At 51.3% G+C, this 14,705-nt stretch overlaps 1 protein-coding gene across 2 annotated transcripts in view; it reads left to right on the plus strand.

The window, feature by feature from the left end:
- Positions 1 to 236: 236 nt before the first annotated feature.
- mcu (mitochondrial calcium uniporter) overlaps positions 237 to 14,705 on the plus strand; it is a 46,638-nt gene continuing 32,169 nt past the window's right edge. For both annotated transcript variants that reach the window (XR_010876674.1, XM_067236627.1), the window contains exon 1: positions 237 to 370. Coding sequence is in view for 1 of the 2 variants with exons in the window: in XM_067236627.1 (XP_067092728.1) it covers positions 254 to 370 (117 nt within the window). In the remaining variant the exon portion in view is untranslated. The remainder of the gene's footprint in view (positions 371 to 14,705) is intronic.

The raw sequence follows: 14,705 nt of genomic DNA on the forward strand, positions 1-14,705 counted from the left end.
GTTAATAATCAGAGAGGGTCGCGTGTCATTAAGCCACAAGGGAGTCCGATAAAATATAGTAACCCCGCAAATTTACCAATCAGCTGGTCACCGCCGGGCTACTAAATGTGCGCACCCACATTCCTGTCCGCGTTTAGCGCGTGTATGAGGTTGTTTGCCCAACCCGCCCACCACCACCGTCCCTCCCTCCCCAGCTCGCTCGCTTTCGGTCAGCCCGCAGCATTCGCCTTCACAGCGAGGTTTTACTAGAGCGATGGCTGCGAAAGTGTGCAGATCCGTACTCCTACTGTCCCGGAGCAGCGGCGTGGGGGCCAGCAGCCTCTCCGCACTTCTTGTATCCTCACAGCGACATCATCAGCACATACGAACGGTAAGTCTCCAGACCAGGATTCGTGAATGTGGTTCGGGACAAGGCAAGTCAAGACAGCGGAAAAAACGTTGGTGGGGCTGTGCTGTCTGATATCCTGTAGAGGCGGGCTAAGGAAGTAAAGGCTACTAGCATCGTTAATAGTTATATTCGATCCCCTTCTAAGATATTGATAGAAGCTTTGCTGCGACATGACCCGAAGCCAGATGATAAGCTGATAAGCTATTGTGTTAACTAAAATGTTCGCGTACAGTCGGTGACCGGCCGCAGGCGCGCACCCTGTCTTTTTTGACAGCAGTAGCAATGCAGTTTTCAAGACTGCTGTAGCCACGACCGCCAAGAAAAGCTTGTTCCCCGTCAATCGGTGGGTGTGTGTCTGATCACAATACCTGTGATCGTCTTTTACACTGCTCTTACACTTTGCTACCAAGACGTTTAGTCGGTTACCACAAAGCGTCGATAATTTATTTGCAGGGACCACCTTGAATGTATGTATGTATGTATGGATAAACTTAAACGTTTATCAACAGCTGTAGCTGTTGGTAAACCGCGACGGACGCATAGCTATATCATTATAGTTCTTGTGACTTCTTTGAATATTGTCCGTTTTATTAAGATTATAGCTTTTGGTTTGCTTGTCAGTCGATGTGAGGGATTGCTTGGACCTACAGTACACGCTGCTGTACTGTGCGTACGTGTACAGTGTGTGTGTGTGTGTGTGTGTGTGTGTGTGTGTGTGTGCGCGTGTGAAAGAGAGAGAAAGCGGCAGATCTCTCTGCAGTGTGACAGTGCGGCAGAAACTCCACGGCATGTGGTGTGGACCGAGTCCGAGCGCATCCATATAAGCGTGAGGGGAACTACAGACACACATGCGCGCGCACACACATACACACTACAATCATGGAATTCCTCGCTTGATTATGTCACACTGTACACCCCCCTCCCCCCACACTCCTGTGTCTGTGGGTGTTTCCCCGTTCTGGAGGGAGATCCTGTTTTTCCTGCTGGCTCAGGGAAACAGAGAAACCCTGGAGCCTGGAGCTAAACCTCACACACACCTTGACCGGCCGGGGCGCCATATACACAGCACCCTCACACATGCTGCCCACACACTGCACACAGGTCATTGTGTTTGAGATGTCTGGTTAATACTTCTCAATGGAGCCACAATTCCACCCTCAGCTTGAAGAAGCATCTTAATGGCCTCACATAGGAGCTGTCTCAGTAGTGGATGGAGGGATGACGAAGGGAGAGACAAGGACAAGGGAGGATGGAAGGACTAGAGAGAGAGAAGGGATGAGGTAGAAAGAGGGATGAAGGAGAGTGAGGGAGGAAAAAAATATATGAAATGGATTGATCGTGCGACGAGACAAGACAGGGGCAGGGGAAGGGGCAGGGACAGGGGAGATATCTGCTCTGGGCTCTTTGTGGGGGAAACCCACGTGAGCATGGGGAGAACATGCAAACACAGAAAAATAGCCCTCCATAGTCCAGGAGATAGCACTTCCTCCATAGTCCAGGAGATAGCACTTCCTCCATAGTCCAGGAGATAGCACTTCCTCCATAGTCCAGGAGATAGCACTTCCTCCATAGTCCAGGAGATAGCACTTCCTCCATAGTCCAGGAGATAGCACTTCCTCCATAGTCCAGGAGATAGCACTTCCTCCATAGCCCAGGAGATAGCACTTCCTCCATAGTCCAGGAGATAGCACTTCCTCCATAGTCCAGGAGATAGCACTTCCTCCATAGTCCAAGAGATAGCCCTTCCTCCATCGTCCAGGAGATAGCACTTCCTCCATAGTCAGGAGATAGTTCTTTCCTCCATAGTCCAGGAGATAGCACTTCCTCCATAGTCCAGGAGATAGCCCTTCCTCCATAGTCCAAGAGATAGCCCTTCCTCCATCGTCCAAAAGATAGCCCTACCATCGTGCAAGGAGAGAGAGGGATGATGAATGGGGGGATGAGGGAGGGGGCTGAGGTAGAGAGACGGATGAGGATGGGGATAAGGTAGAGAGGGATGAGGCAGAGAGAGGGGTGAAGGGAGGGGATGATGGAAGGGGTGAGGCAGAGAGAGGGATGAGGGAGGGGGATGAGGTAGAAACAGTAACATGAGGAAGGCATGTCATCTTAGTTGTTAGTACGGCTTGGTTGATTTTTCTTTTGCCACATCCATCATGGGAGGATTGGCACACACACACACACACACACACACACACACACACACACACACACACACACACACACACACACACACACACACACACACACACACACACACACACACACACACAGCAACTCCTCTGGTGTCTCTCGTTTCCTCATTTCTGTATCTCCGTGTTTCTAAGGTGACTGTTAACCCTGGGATAGATAGCCTTCAGACTCTGGCCTCCAGAGCTCTCAGTGGACACCCTCCACTCCCAGCCTCCGCTCCCAGCCTCCACCCAGCCTTCACCATCCACTCCCAGCCTCCACCCCTAGCCTGTACTCCCAGCCTTCACCTTCAACTCCCAGCCTCCACCCACAGCCCCTAACCTCCATCTCCACCCCAGCCCTCACCCTCCAGGCTTACCCCCTCCATCCTAGCCCCCAGAGCTTGTATTCTCCCCCTCACCCCCGTCCACCCTCAGCCTCCTATCCCTCCAGCCTCTATCTCTGTCCCTGCTGTGAGCTGGTAGATTAGACCATATTCACCCCCAGTGGGAGACCATATTCAGCTTGTCCTCCTAACCTCCTAAACATGCAGTTAAACTCTAACTGATTTAGCAGGCTGAGGGGACATGGCAGACCAGTAAGAGTTGTGCTGCTGCTAAACTGCCTCTTTACGCTCCCCAGCTGTTAGACTGCCCCCCCCCCCCCAGGTGTGTGTAACTGGGTTTAGCTGTCATCCAGGCTAGTCAGGTGTGACACAGTGGCAGATACTGTAGCTACACCTGTCAGAGAAGACAGGCCTAAGATGGCAGCATCTGTTACCTGAGTACGCACACACACACAGTACACACACCCACACAAATACTTATATACATGCACTCACACATGCACACACGTGACATGCACACGCTCACACACAAATACTTACAAGCAAATGCACACACACACACCGCATGCACACATGCCACACACACATAAACACACACAAACACTTACATAAACACACCCACCCACACATGTGAATACATACACACAAGTGCAAACACACGCATGCAGACCTGTTTAGGACAGCGATGTAGTTCAAGTCATGTTCTGAGACTATATGTTTCAGCAGTGTGTTTTTGTCATATTGACCTGCCAATCAATCAATCCTCCAGTCGATCAATGGTCCAATCAGAGCCTGTCTGTCTGTCCTCCATCACGACTGAGCTGAAGACTGCTGGGCCTGTCTGTCCTCCATCACGACTGAGCTGAAGACTGCTGGGCCTGTCTGTCCTCCATCACTACCAAGCTGAAGACTGCTGGGCCTGTCTGTCCTCCATCACTACCAAGCTGAAGACTGCTGGGCCTGTCTGTCCTCCATCACGACCGAGCTGAAGACTGCTGGGCCTGTCTGTCCTCCATCACGACTGAGCTGAAGACTGCTGGGCCTGTCTGTCCTCCATCACGACTGAGCTGAAGACTGCTGGGCCTGTCTGTCCTCCATCACTACCAAGCTGAAGACTGCTGGGCCTGTCTGTCCTCCATCACTACCAAGCTGGAGACTGCTGGGCCTGTCTGTCCTCCATCACTACCAAGCTGAAGACTGCTGGGCCTGTCTGTCTTCCATCACGACTGAGCTGAAGACTGCTGGGCCTGTCTGTCCTCCATCACTACCAAGCTGAAGACTGCTGGGCCTGTCTGTCCTCCATCACTACCAAGCTGAAGACTGCTGGGCCTGTCTGTCCTCCATCACTACCAAGCTGAAGACTGCTGGGCCTGTCTGTCCTCCATCACTACCAAGCTGAAGACTGCTGGGCCTGTCTGTCCTCCATCACGACTGAGCTGAAGACTGCTGGGCCTGTCTGTCCTCCATCACTACCAAGCTGAAGACTGCTGGGCCTGTCTGTCCTCCATCACTACCAAGCTGAAGACTGCTGGGCCTGTCTGTCCTCCATCACGACTGAGCTGAAGACTGCTGGGCCTGTCTGTCCTCCATCACTACCAAGCTGAAGACTGCTGGGCCTGTCTGTCCTCCATCACTACCAAGCTGAAGACTGCTGGGCCTGTCTGTCCTCCATCACTACCAAGCTGAAGACTGCTGGGCCTGTCTGTCCTCCATCACTACCAAGCTGAAGACTGCTGGGCCTGTCTGTCCTCCATCACTACCAAGCTGAAGACTGCTGGGCCTGTCTGTCCTCCATCACTACCAAGCTGAAGACTGCTGGGCCTGTCTGTCCTCCATCACTACCAAGCTGAAGACTGCTGGGCCTGTCTGTCCTCCATCACTACCAAGCTGAAGACTGCTGGGCCTGTCTGTCCTCCATCACTACCAAGCTGAAGACTGCTGGGCCTGTCTGTCCTCCATCACGACTGAGCTGAAGACTGCTGGGCCTGTCTGTCCTCCATCACTACCAAGCTGAAGACTGCTGGGCCTGTCTGTCCTCCATCACTACCAAGCTGAAGACTGCTGGGCCTGTCTGTCCTCCATCACTACCGAGCTGAAGACTGCTGGGCCTGTCTGTCCTCCATCACTACCAAGCTGAAGACTGCTGGGCCTGTCTGTCCTCCATCACTACCAAGCTGAAGACTGCTGGGCCTGTCTGTCCTCCATCACAACTGAGCTGAAGACTGCTGGGCCTGTCTGTCCTCCATCACTACCAAGCTGAAGACTGCTGGGCCTGTCTGTCCTCCATCACTACCAAGCTGGAGACTGCTGGGCCTGTCTGTCCTCCATCACGACTGAGCTGAAGACTGCTGGGCCTGTCTGTCCTCCATCACTACCAAGCTGAAGACTGCTGGGCCTGTCTGTCCTCCATCACTACCAAGCTGAAGACTGCTGGGCCTGTCTGTCCTCCATCACTACCAAGCTGAAGACTGCTGGGCCTGTCTGTCCTCCATCACTACCAAGCTGAAGACTGCTGGGCCTGTCTGTCCTAGGGAGTCAGGTGGCTGAGCGGTGAGGGAATCGGGCTAGTAATCCGAAGGTTGCCAGTTCGATTCCCGGTCATGCCAGCTGACGTTGTGTCCTTGGGCAAGGTTCTTCACCCTACTTGCCTCGGGGGAATGTCCCTGTACTTACTGTAAGTCGCTCTGGATAAGAGTGTCTGCTAAATGACTAAATGTAAATGTCCTCCATCACTACCAAGCTGTCCAGCCTGTTCTAGTCTGGTCCTGGTCTATATCCTGGTCTATATCCTGCTCTGGTCTGGTTAGGTCCAGCCTTTTCTAGTCTGGTCCTGGTCTATATCCTGCTCTGGGCTGGTTATGTCCAGCCTGTTCTGGTCCTGGTCTATATCCTGGTCTATATCCTGCTCTGGTCTGGTTAGGTCCAGCCTGTTCTAGTCTGGTCCTGGTCTATATCCTGGTCTATATCCTGCTCTGGGTTGGTTAGGTCCAGCCTGTTGTAGTCTGGTCCTGGTCTATATCCTGGTCTATATCCTGCTCTGGGCTGGTTAGGTCTATCCTGTTCTGGTCTGTACTGGTGTGGTTAGGTCTGGTCTGGTCTGTACTGCTGTGGTTAGGTCTGGGGCAGTATTCCCAAAACATTTTATCTTACCACTAAAGGGTTCTCCTAAATAGCAGTAAAAATTCTTAACAAAGAGTTTCGTCCTAAAACATATTCACAAAGCTGCTGAGACCAAATTTTACTAAGGAATGGGGAGAAATCTTAAGCCAAGACAAAGGGTGGGGTTGACCTTGTTGCCAATGTCAACAAGGTTACTAATTATGCCCACAGTGATTGACTAATAGGGGATGGATCTTTGTCAATGATTTCGTCATAGAAATATTGTAGAACAAGTTTTTATTTTGCAATGTGCAAAGTTTTTAAATATATTCAAATAAAGATGTTCAATTGTAGGTTGTGTCACTAATTAAACAAGGATATGTTTAGCTAATTGTCAGTCTTTTACATGTGCATCTCGTAAACAAATAGTGAATATGCATAAAGTCCGCCATATGAATTGTCGATGTGGGGTCTGCAGAGGGCATATTGTTTAATGCAATGTTGTGTTCTGCTGATGGATGGAAGAGATAATATACATAGTTCTTCTGCGGTGCATAGCTGCAGTTTCCCTGTGGCCAAGTAGCGTAGAGTTGTCACTCTTGATCTCCGGTGTCACTGGGTTGTTTCTATAAGTCACTGCATCCCTGATAACAATTCTGATACCCGACGATACATTTTCATAATATCACAAAATGTTTCTAAAGTGTTTACGTTCCAAGGCAGATTCTCAGCAACAGACATTTTAGGATTGTTTGTGATTTGGTGACCTAGGAGTCCTCTTGACTAGGCCTACCCCTAACTTTTCACAGATCATTTAGGATCTGGTTTTAGCACTAAAACGCTTTGTGAAATACAAAAATGAGGAGTCCTAAAATTAGGACTGATGCCCATTATTTTAAAGAGTTTCTCCTAAATCAGCGAGTTGTAAGCTACTTTTAACCTCAAGATGTTTTGTCAATACGGCCCCTGGTCTGATATAGCCTGGTATCTTCTGGTCTTGTCTTGACTAGCCTGGTCTAGTCTGCTTAGATCTGGCCTGATCTGGTTAGATTTGGTCTATCCTAGCCTGGTATGGTTTGTCCTGGTCTAGCTGGTCTGGGCTAGTCTTATGCTAGGTTATCCTATCCTAGCCTGGCGTTGTTTGGTCTCATCTAGCCAGGGCCAGGTGAATAATCAAATATTTTTCAATTGCAATTTGCTACCTACATACGATAATTGAGATAAAATGATTATTATGCCGCATTCAGTTTAGCAATGATGCTCTCGTTTAGTCTTGCGTTATAAATCACGCTACTTCTCCGGCTTCTTGGTATGGGGTGATGGGACTGCTTAGCACTCTGCTTAGCACTCTACTGCATGCCAGTCAACGAGGGTACAGTCGTAACACACCAGACTACCGGGATATCTTTCAAGGTGGGGGTTTGTGGGTCCACTAACACTGATAACACTGTGCTATCCTCCTTTTCTACCTCAATCTTGGCAAACTGCAGAAAGCCCTCTATCCTTTATCAGGATTCCTGATGAGACTTTTGAGAAAAGCATGTTGATGTGATCTGATTTTCTATTAGATACATTTTAGTTTAACTTTTTTTGTAGTTTTTCAATTGGAATATATTACATTTACATTAGCAGATGGTCTTATCCAGAGCGACTTACAGTAAGTACAAGGACATTTCCCCTGGGGCAAGTAGGATGAAGTGCCTTGCCCAAGGACACAACGTCATTTTTTGCACAGCCAAAAATCGAACCGGCAACCTTCTGATTACTAACCAGATTCCCTGACCGCTCAGCCACATGACTCCCATTTAAAGTTAAAGTATTTTAAGGTCTTTTTTTTTTTCTTCAAAGATCGATAAATGGGTGATGTTTCCGAAGTCAATGAAGTAATTGCATTACATTATTGTGATCTCAATATTGACCAAAATGATATTGATTATTATTTTTGCCAGAATTGAGCAGCCCTAGATCTATGTTGGTATACTCTAGTATGGCCACATCCTCCAGGTGGGGACAGACGCTTGCCCTGGTCAGTGTGTGTAGACCCAGCTGACCTGAGGTCAGTGCTGCGACTGTCTGTTAGGAAGGTCAGTGTGTGTGTGTAGACCCAGCTGACCTGAGGTCAGTGCTGCGACTGTCTGTTAGGAAGGTCAGTGTGTGTGTGTGTAGACCCAGCTGACCTGAGGTCAGTGCTGCGACTGTCTGTTAGGAAGGTCAGTGTGTGTGTGTGTAGACCCAGCTGACCTGAGGTCAGTGCTGCGACTGTCTGTTAGGGAGGTCAGTGTGTGTGTGTGTGTGTGTGTGTAGACCCAGCTGACCTGAGGTCAGTGCTGCGACTGTCTGTTAGGGAGGTCAGTGTGTGTGTGTGTAGACCCAGCTGACCTGAGGTCAGTGCTGCGACTGTCTGTTAGGAAGGTCAGTGTGTGTGTGTAGACCCAGCTGACCTGAGGTCAGTGCTGCGACTGTCTGTTAGGAAGGTCAGTGTGTGTGTGTGTAGACCCAGCTGACCTGAGGTCAGTGCTGCGACTGTCTGTTAGGAAGGTCAGTGTGTGTGTGTGTAGACCCAGCTGACCTGAGGTCAGTGCTGCGACTGTCTGTTAGGGAGGTCAGTGTGTGTGTGTGTGTGTGTGTGTAGACCCAGCTGACCTGAGGTCAGTGCTGCGACTGTCTGTTAGGGAGGTCAGTGTGTGTGTGTGTAGACCCAGCTGACCTGAGGTCAGTGCTGCGACTGTCTGTTAGGAAGGTCAGTGTGTGTGTGTGTGTGTGTGTAGACCCAGCTGACCTGAGGTCAGTGCTGTGACTGTCTGTTAGGGAGGTCAGTGTGTGTGTAGACCCAGCTGACCTGAGGTCAGTGCTGCGGCTGTCTGTTAGGGAGGTCAGTGTGTGTGAAGACCCAGCTGACCTGAGGTCAGCGCTGCGACTGTCTGTTAGGGAGGTCAGTGTGTGTAGACCCAGCTGACCTGAGGTCAGTGCTGCGACTGTCTGTTAGGGAGGTCAGTGTGTGTGTAGACCCAGCTGACCTGAGGTCAGTGCTGCGACTGTCTGTTAGGGAGGTCAGTGTGTGTGTAGACCCAGCTGACCTGAGGTCAGCGCTGTGACTGTCTGTTAGGGAGGTCAGTGTGTGTGTGTGTGTGTGTGTAGACCCAGCTGACCTGAGGTCAGTGCTGCGGCTGTGGTCCCTGAGAGCAGGCTGCCTGTTCCCACAAGCCCATCAGGAGAGACCAGCTAGGAAGAGGGTCTCAGCTAGCCTGGGCCATGTGAGTCAGCTGCTCCTCATCCTCCTCCTCATCCTCCTCGCCATCTGCTCTGCTCCTGTGTTGATGTCACACTAGAGCGTTGGACGCCGCCAGTGTCGGGGGAGAAGGTGTGGTGCATTCTGGGAAACGCTCCACTGATTGATGTCTTGTCTCTGTTTCTATGGCCTTCATCTTCCTCTGGCACATCCTCCTCTCCTCTTCCTCCCCTTTCCTCTTCCTCCTCTAAATCTCTCCCTCCTCTATTCTTCATCTTCCCCTCTCTTCCTCTCCTCTCCATCTCCCCCTCCTCTATTCTTCATCTCCCCCTCTCCTCTTCCTCCCCTCTCCTCTCTTCATCTCCCCCTCCTCTATTCTTCATCTCCCCCTCACCTCTTCCTCCCCTCTCCTCTCCTCTGTTCTCCTCCTCTCTCTATGCTCATTAACATGTTCACGGGCCAGTTAGTGGTGGGCAGGGTCTAGGGGGCATGACCCCATGTGGCCTGCTAATCCAATCAGCATCCACTTAACCCGAGTAGCCCCTCCCACCACTCTGGTGTCCAGGGAACTGGATTATCCCAGCAGGTTGGGAGAGCTGAGACACTTAAGCTGCTGAGAGCCTTGGAACATTTCTGCCTTGTCATCTTTGGGTAGAGGTCAGGTGGATGGACGGATGGATGGGCTGATAGAACACCCAGGGATTCCCTGACAGTTTAGCGTCCAGGATTAGACTAACCCACTGTCTGTCTTAAGATGTACACAGGCTAACGTGCAGCTCTCCTGGGAGCGAAAGCTGTCCTGGCCTCATATCTCCAAGAGACATCTTTACAGTCCCCAGAGACCCCTCCTGTCACCTGCTGTGATGAATAGTGTGAGGAAGGAAGTGTGTATGTCATAGAGAAAGACAGTGTTGGATATGACGAGTGTTTTGTGAGTGTTTGTGTGTGTGTGTGTGTGTGTGTGTGTGTGTGTGTAATCGTTGATGCTGGTGTTTTAAGGCCCGGTGATTGGCAGCCTCAGACCCCTCCACTGTAGTTGCCGCGGTGACAGTGATCGATGTTGCAGCATCAGTGTGATTGATGGGTTCTTAGAGTCAATCCGGATTGAATGTCGGTTTATTATATCAGTTTCAGGGGACAATAGGGACCCAATCGCCCTTTGGCAATAAAACTGATTATGCACAACAGCATTGTGGCCCCCCTGGTCCCGATTGCCCCCGATTGCCCCCTCACAGCCTGCTAGAGCCAGCTCTTAGCATCCTCCCTGATTAGTGATAACAATAGAATTGATTGATTTACCAATACCGGTCATGCAACAGCCTTCCCAGTCCTATCCTCCACTTCTTAAATGACACTACAGATCATTAGCACATTAGCCTAGCATGTGGCCAGGCACATTAGCCTAGCATGTGGCCAGGCCCATTAGCCTAGCATATCTTACTTACCGACTGTATCACGGGCACGGGTGTCATGGGCACTAGTTCGCATAATACACCACTCATGCCACACGTCAAACTGTTACACCGTCTGTGGGAAGAATTGCCTGTCACTCTGCAACTGCAGTGTTTCCCCTAGGTTTACAGCTTTGCGAAGGGGGGGGGGGAAAGGTAGCCTTAAATGACTTATTTTGTGATCTAGCGCTATATATATATATATAAAAAAATAACTAACTTAATTTGACCTTCCAGGGGGGGCGGGGGCGCCCCCCTAATATAATGGTAGGGGAAACACTGAACTGAAACCATCATGGTATCAGTTCAGGAGATCATCGATTAGTTTACAGGACACTCTGTCCTCATAGCTTAGACTGGGTGGCGTTAGCTAATGACACTATCCTGTCCCATAAACCCTGACCTGTGAGATACTCTCTATCTCAAGGCCTCGACTTCCTCATAAAACTGAGCCTCTCTCTCTCTCTCTCTCTCTCTCTCTCTCTCTCTCTCTCTCTCTCTCTCTCTCTCTCTCTCTCTCTCTCTCTCTCTCTCTCTGTCTCTCTGTCTCTCTGTCTCTGTCTCTCATATTGTATTATGGGACTCTGCTGTCAGAGGGAGTGAGAAGGCATTGCTGTTAGATACGGGTGCGTTGCCGTAGTGGAGGAAGCTGAATAGAACCTTTTGTATAGTTGAGTATAGGAGTTAAGTTGAGCAGAACTGCATTCTGCTTCCTCTTTGTCAACTTCCTGTCACTGTCTTACCTGTCTGTAACACCTTTTGTATCTCACCTGAGAGAGAGAAACAGACAGTGTGAGAAAGAGAGGCAGAGACACACAGAGAGAATGAGTTTAATTTGTTTGAGGTGCAGAGGGACTTACTGATTGACTGATATACTGAGTGGCTTATTGACCAACTGACTGATTAACTGACTTAATTTGGGGCAGACCTTTCCTCGCTGTCACCTCCTCCTAGTGTTCTAGTACAGACTTGCTTTCACCTGTCTTAGTTGAGACCTCCGTCAGTCTTAGCTGAGCTCAGGTTATAGGTGGTTAGGTTAGGTTAGGGTTAGTTAGGGTTCGTTAGGGTTAGACGTGGAGGGTTAGTTAGGGTTAGACGTGGAGGGTTAGTTAGGGTTAGATGTGCTGAGAGCGTTCTGAACCCCACCTGACCCATGACCCCTTACATACAATCCTGACCAATCATTATAGCCCAGTGACAAATGGATTTCAGTTTACGGTCAACTCATTATGCCTGGCTGGATAAAGAAGCCCTCCCTCCCTCCCTCCCTCCCTCCCTCCCTCCCTCCCTCCCTCCCTCCCTCCCTCCCTCCCTCCCTCCCTCCCTCCCTCCCTCCCTCCCTCCCTCCCTCCCTCCCTCCCTCCCTCCCTCCCTCCCTCCCTCCATCTCACTCACTCAGCCCTTTCTCTCTGTGTGTTTGCTTTTTGCTGAACATTGCATGATTGGATAAACCACTTATGGATTTTCAGGGTCGTTTAAGAAGACGAACTCGGATCTGTCAGGTTTCATATATTGTTTTCAATTGAATATGCTGGATCAATGGAGGTAGATTGTGGCATGGAGAATAGAGTGGGATGGGGGGTAATAGAACCGTTGGGATGAGTGTGGGTGTGTGTGAGTCAGGGAGTCAGGTGGCTGAGCGGTTAGAGAGTCGGGCTAGTAATCAGAAGGTTGCCGGTTCGATTCCTGGCCCTGAAAAAATGACGTTGTGTCCTTGGGCAAGGCACTTCACCCTACTTGTCTCGGAGGGAATGTCCCTGTACTTACTGTAAGTCGCTCTGCATAAGAGCGTCTGCTAAATGACTAAATGTAAATGTGTGTGTGGGGGGGGGGGGGGGGGGGGGATTCACATGCTCTCCAACAAGGACACACATACAGTCACTTAACCTGGAAGAGCCTTAATGTGTGTTTAGCTGTCAGTCCTGGATGCTGGAGGGATATAAGGACGACCTTCATGCAGGTCGTCTGTTGCCTGGAATCTACCCTCCTGTTTGTTCTGCTTTCATGTTAATGAGCCCCATTCAGAACACATCCAGCAACTCAACTGTCCTGAGTAGCTGGGCTGGCCATGACCTTCAGCTTATAGTCTTACCTACCTAGAGAGGGCGCCGATAATGGCTGCCTCGGTCGGTACCTTCTGGCCAAAGTAAATTCCTTGTCTGCAAACTTTCATGGCGAATAAAAACCCATTCTGATTCTACCTACCTACCTACCTACCTACCTACCTACCTACATACCTACCCTCCCTCTCTCTACCCTCCCTCTCTCTACACTCCCTCTCTCTACACTCCCTCTCTAACCTCACCCTCACTCTCCTCTCCTCTACCCTCCCTTTTTCTCTACTCTACCCTCCCTATCTCTACCCTCCCTCTCCTCTACCCTCCCTCTCCTCTACCCCACCCCGCTCCCTCCAACAGTATACCACCTTCCCATCAACACACCTTCAGCTGCCCTCTAGCCATGTCACACTTGTGTTAGATAAGTAACATTGTCACACAAGTATTGTTACATGCTACACTGTAGCACATGGCCAGTAGCAGGGCTCCTGCTGTAGTGCTAGCTGCATGCCCCTTAGGAGACCAGCAGGCCAGGGTGAGGGGGGTGAGACGACCAGCTGAGCATGTGCCGTACCGTAGATTTGTGGACAGCAGAGTTGCACACGTGCCATTTCTTGTACACTTGTATCCAAACTGACAAACAAAAAGTGCATGTAGAAAGTATGTCAGATAATGAAGACTTAGAAAGGCTAACAGTATTACTGTGATTAGCTGGTAATGATATGACAAAGTATAGTGTTAGGAAGTCAGGATGACAGAGAGAGGATGAGCAGTGGAGGCCAGAAGCACAACACCCCAGGCCCTGCAGAGCCCCCCCCAGGCCCTGCAGAACCTCCCAGGCCCTGCAGAACCTCCCAGGCCCTGCAGAACCTCCCAGGCCCTGCAGAACCCCTCAGACATCAGAACTTCCTCTACATCCGCTCTGCTCCGCGTTCAACGCAACTTTTTAAATTTTTATACTCAAACATCTCCGCGAATTATTGAGTGGCGTAATAGTCGGTCGAAATAAGTCGATAATGAAATTCGTTCCCAACTCTTTTATTAAACACATTTTATCGATTCGTTGTTGCAGCCCTACTGCAGGAGGAGGGGGACAGACAGACAGGCAGGCAGGTCTGGGGTCCAGACGCCCCTTGCAGGTCTGGGGTCCAGACGCCCCTTGCAGGTCTGGGGTCCAGACGCCCCTTGCAGGTCTGGGGTCCAGACGCCCCTTGCAGGTCTGGGGTCCAGACGCCCCTTGCAGGTCTGGGGTCCAGACGCCCCTTGCAGGTCTGGGGTCCAGACGCCCCTTGCAGGTCTGGGATCCAGACGCCCCTTGCAGGTCTGGGGTCCAGACGCCCCTTGCAGGTCTGGGGTCCAGACGCCCCTTGCAGGTCTGGGGTCCAGACGCCCCTTGCAGGTCTGGGGTCCAGACGCCCCTTGCAGGTCTGGGGTCCTGACGCCCCTTGCAGGTCTGGGGTCCAGACGCCCCTTGCAGGTCTGGGGTCCAGACGCCCCTTGCAGGTCTGGGATCCAGACGCCCCTTGCAGGTCTGGGGTCCAGACGCCCCTTGCAGGTCTGGGGTCCAGACGCCCCTTGCAGGTCTGGGGTCCAGACGCCCCTTGCAGGTCTGGGGTCCAGACGCCCCTTGCAGGTCTGGGGTCCAGACGCCCCTTGCAGGTCTGGGGTCCAGACGCCCCTTGCAGGTCTGGGGTCCAGACGCCCCTTGCAGGTCTGGGGTCCAGACGCCCCTTGCAGGTCTGGGGTCCAGACGCCCCTTGCAGGTCTGGGGTCCAGACGCCCCTTGCAGGTCTGGGGTCCTGACGCCCCTTGCAGGTCTGGGGTCCAGACGCCCCTTGCAGGTCTGGGGTCCAGACGCCCCTTGCAGGTCTGGGGTCCAGACGCCCCTTGCAGGTCTGGGGTCCAGACGCCCCTTGCAGGTCTGGGGTCCAGACGCCCCTTGCAGGTCTGGGGTCCAGACGCCCCT

This window comes from Osmerus mordax, chromosome 5 (genome assembly GCF_038355195.1).
Source record: "Osmerus mordax isolate fOsmMor3 chromosome 5, fOsmMor3.pri, whole genome shotgun sequence".
Taxonomy (NCBI): Eukaryota; Metazoa; Chordata; class Actinopteri; order Osmeriformes; family Osmeridae; genus Osmerus; species Osmerus mordax.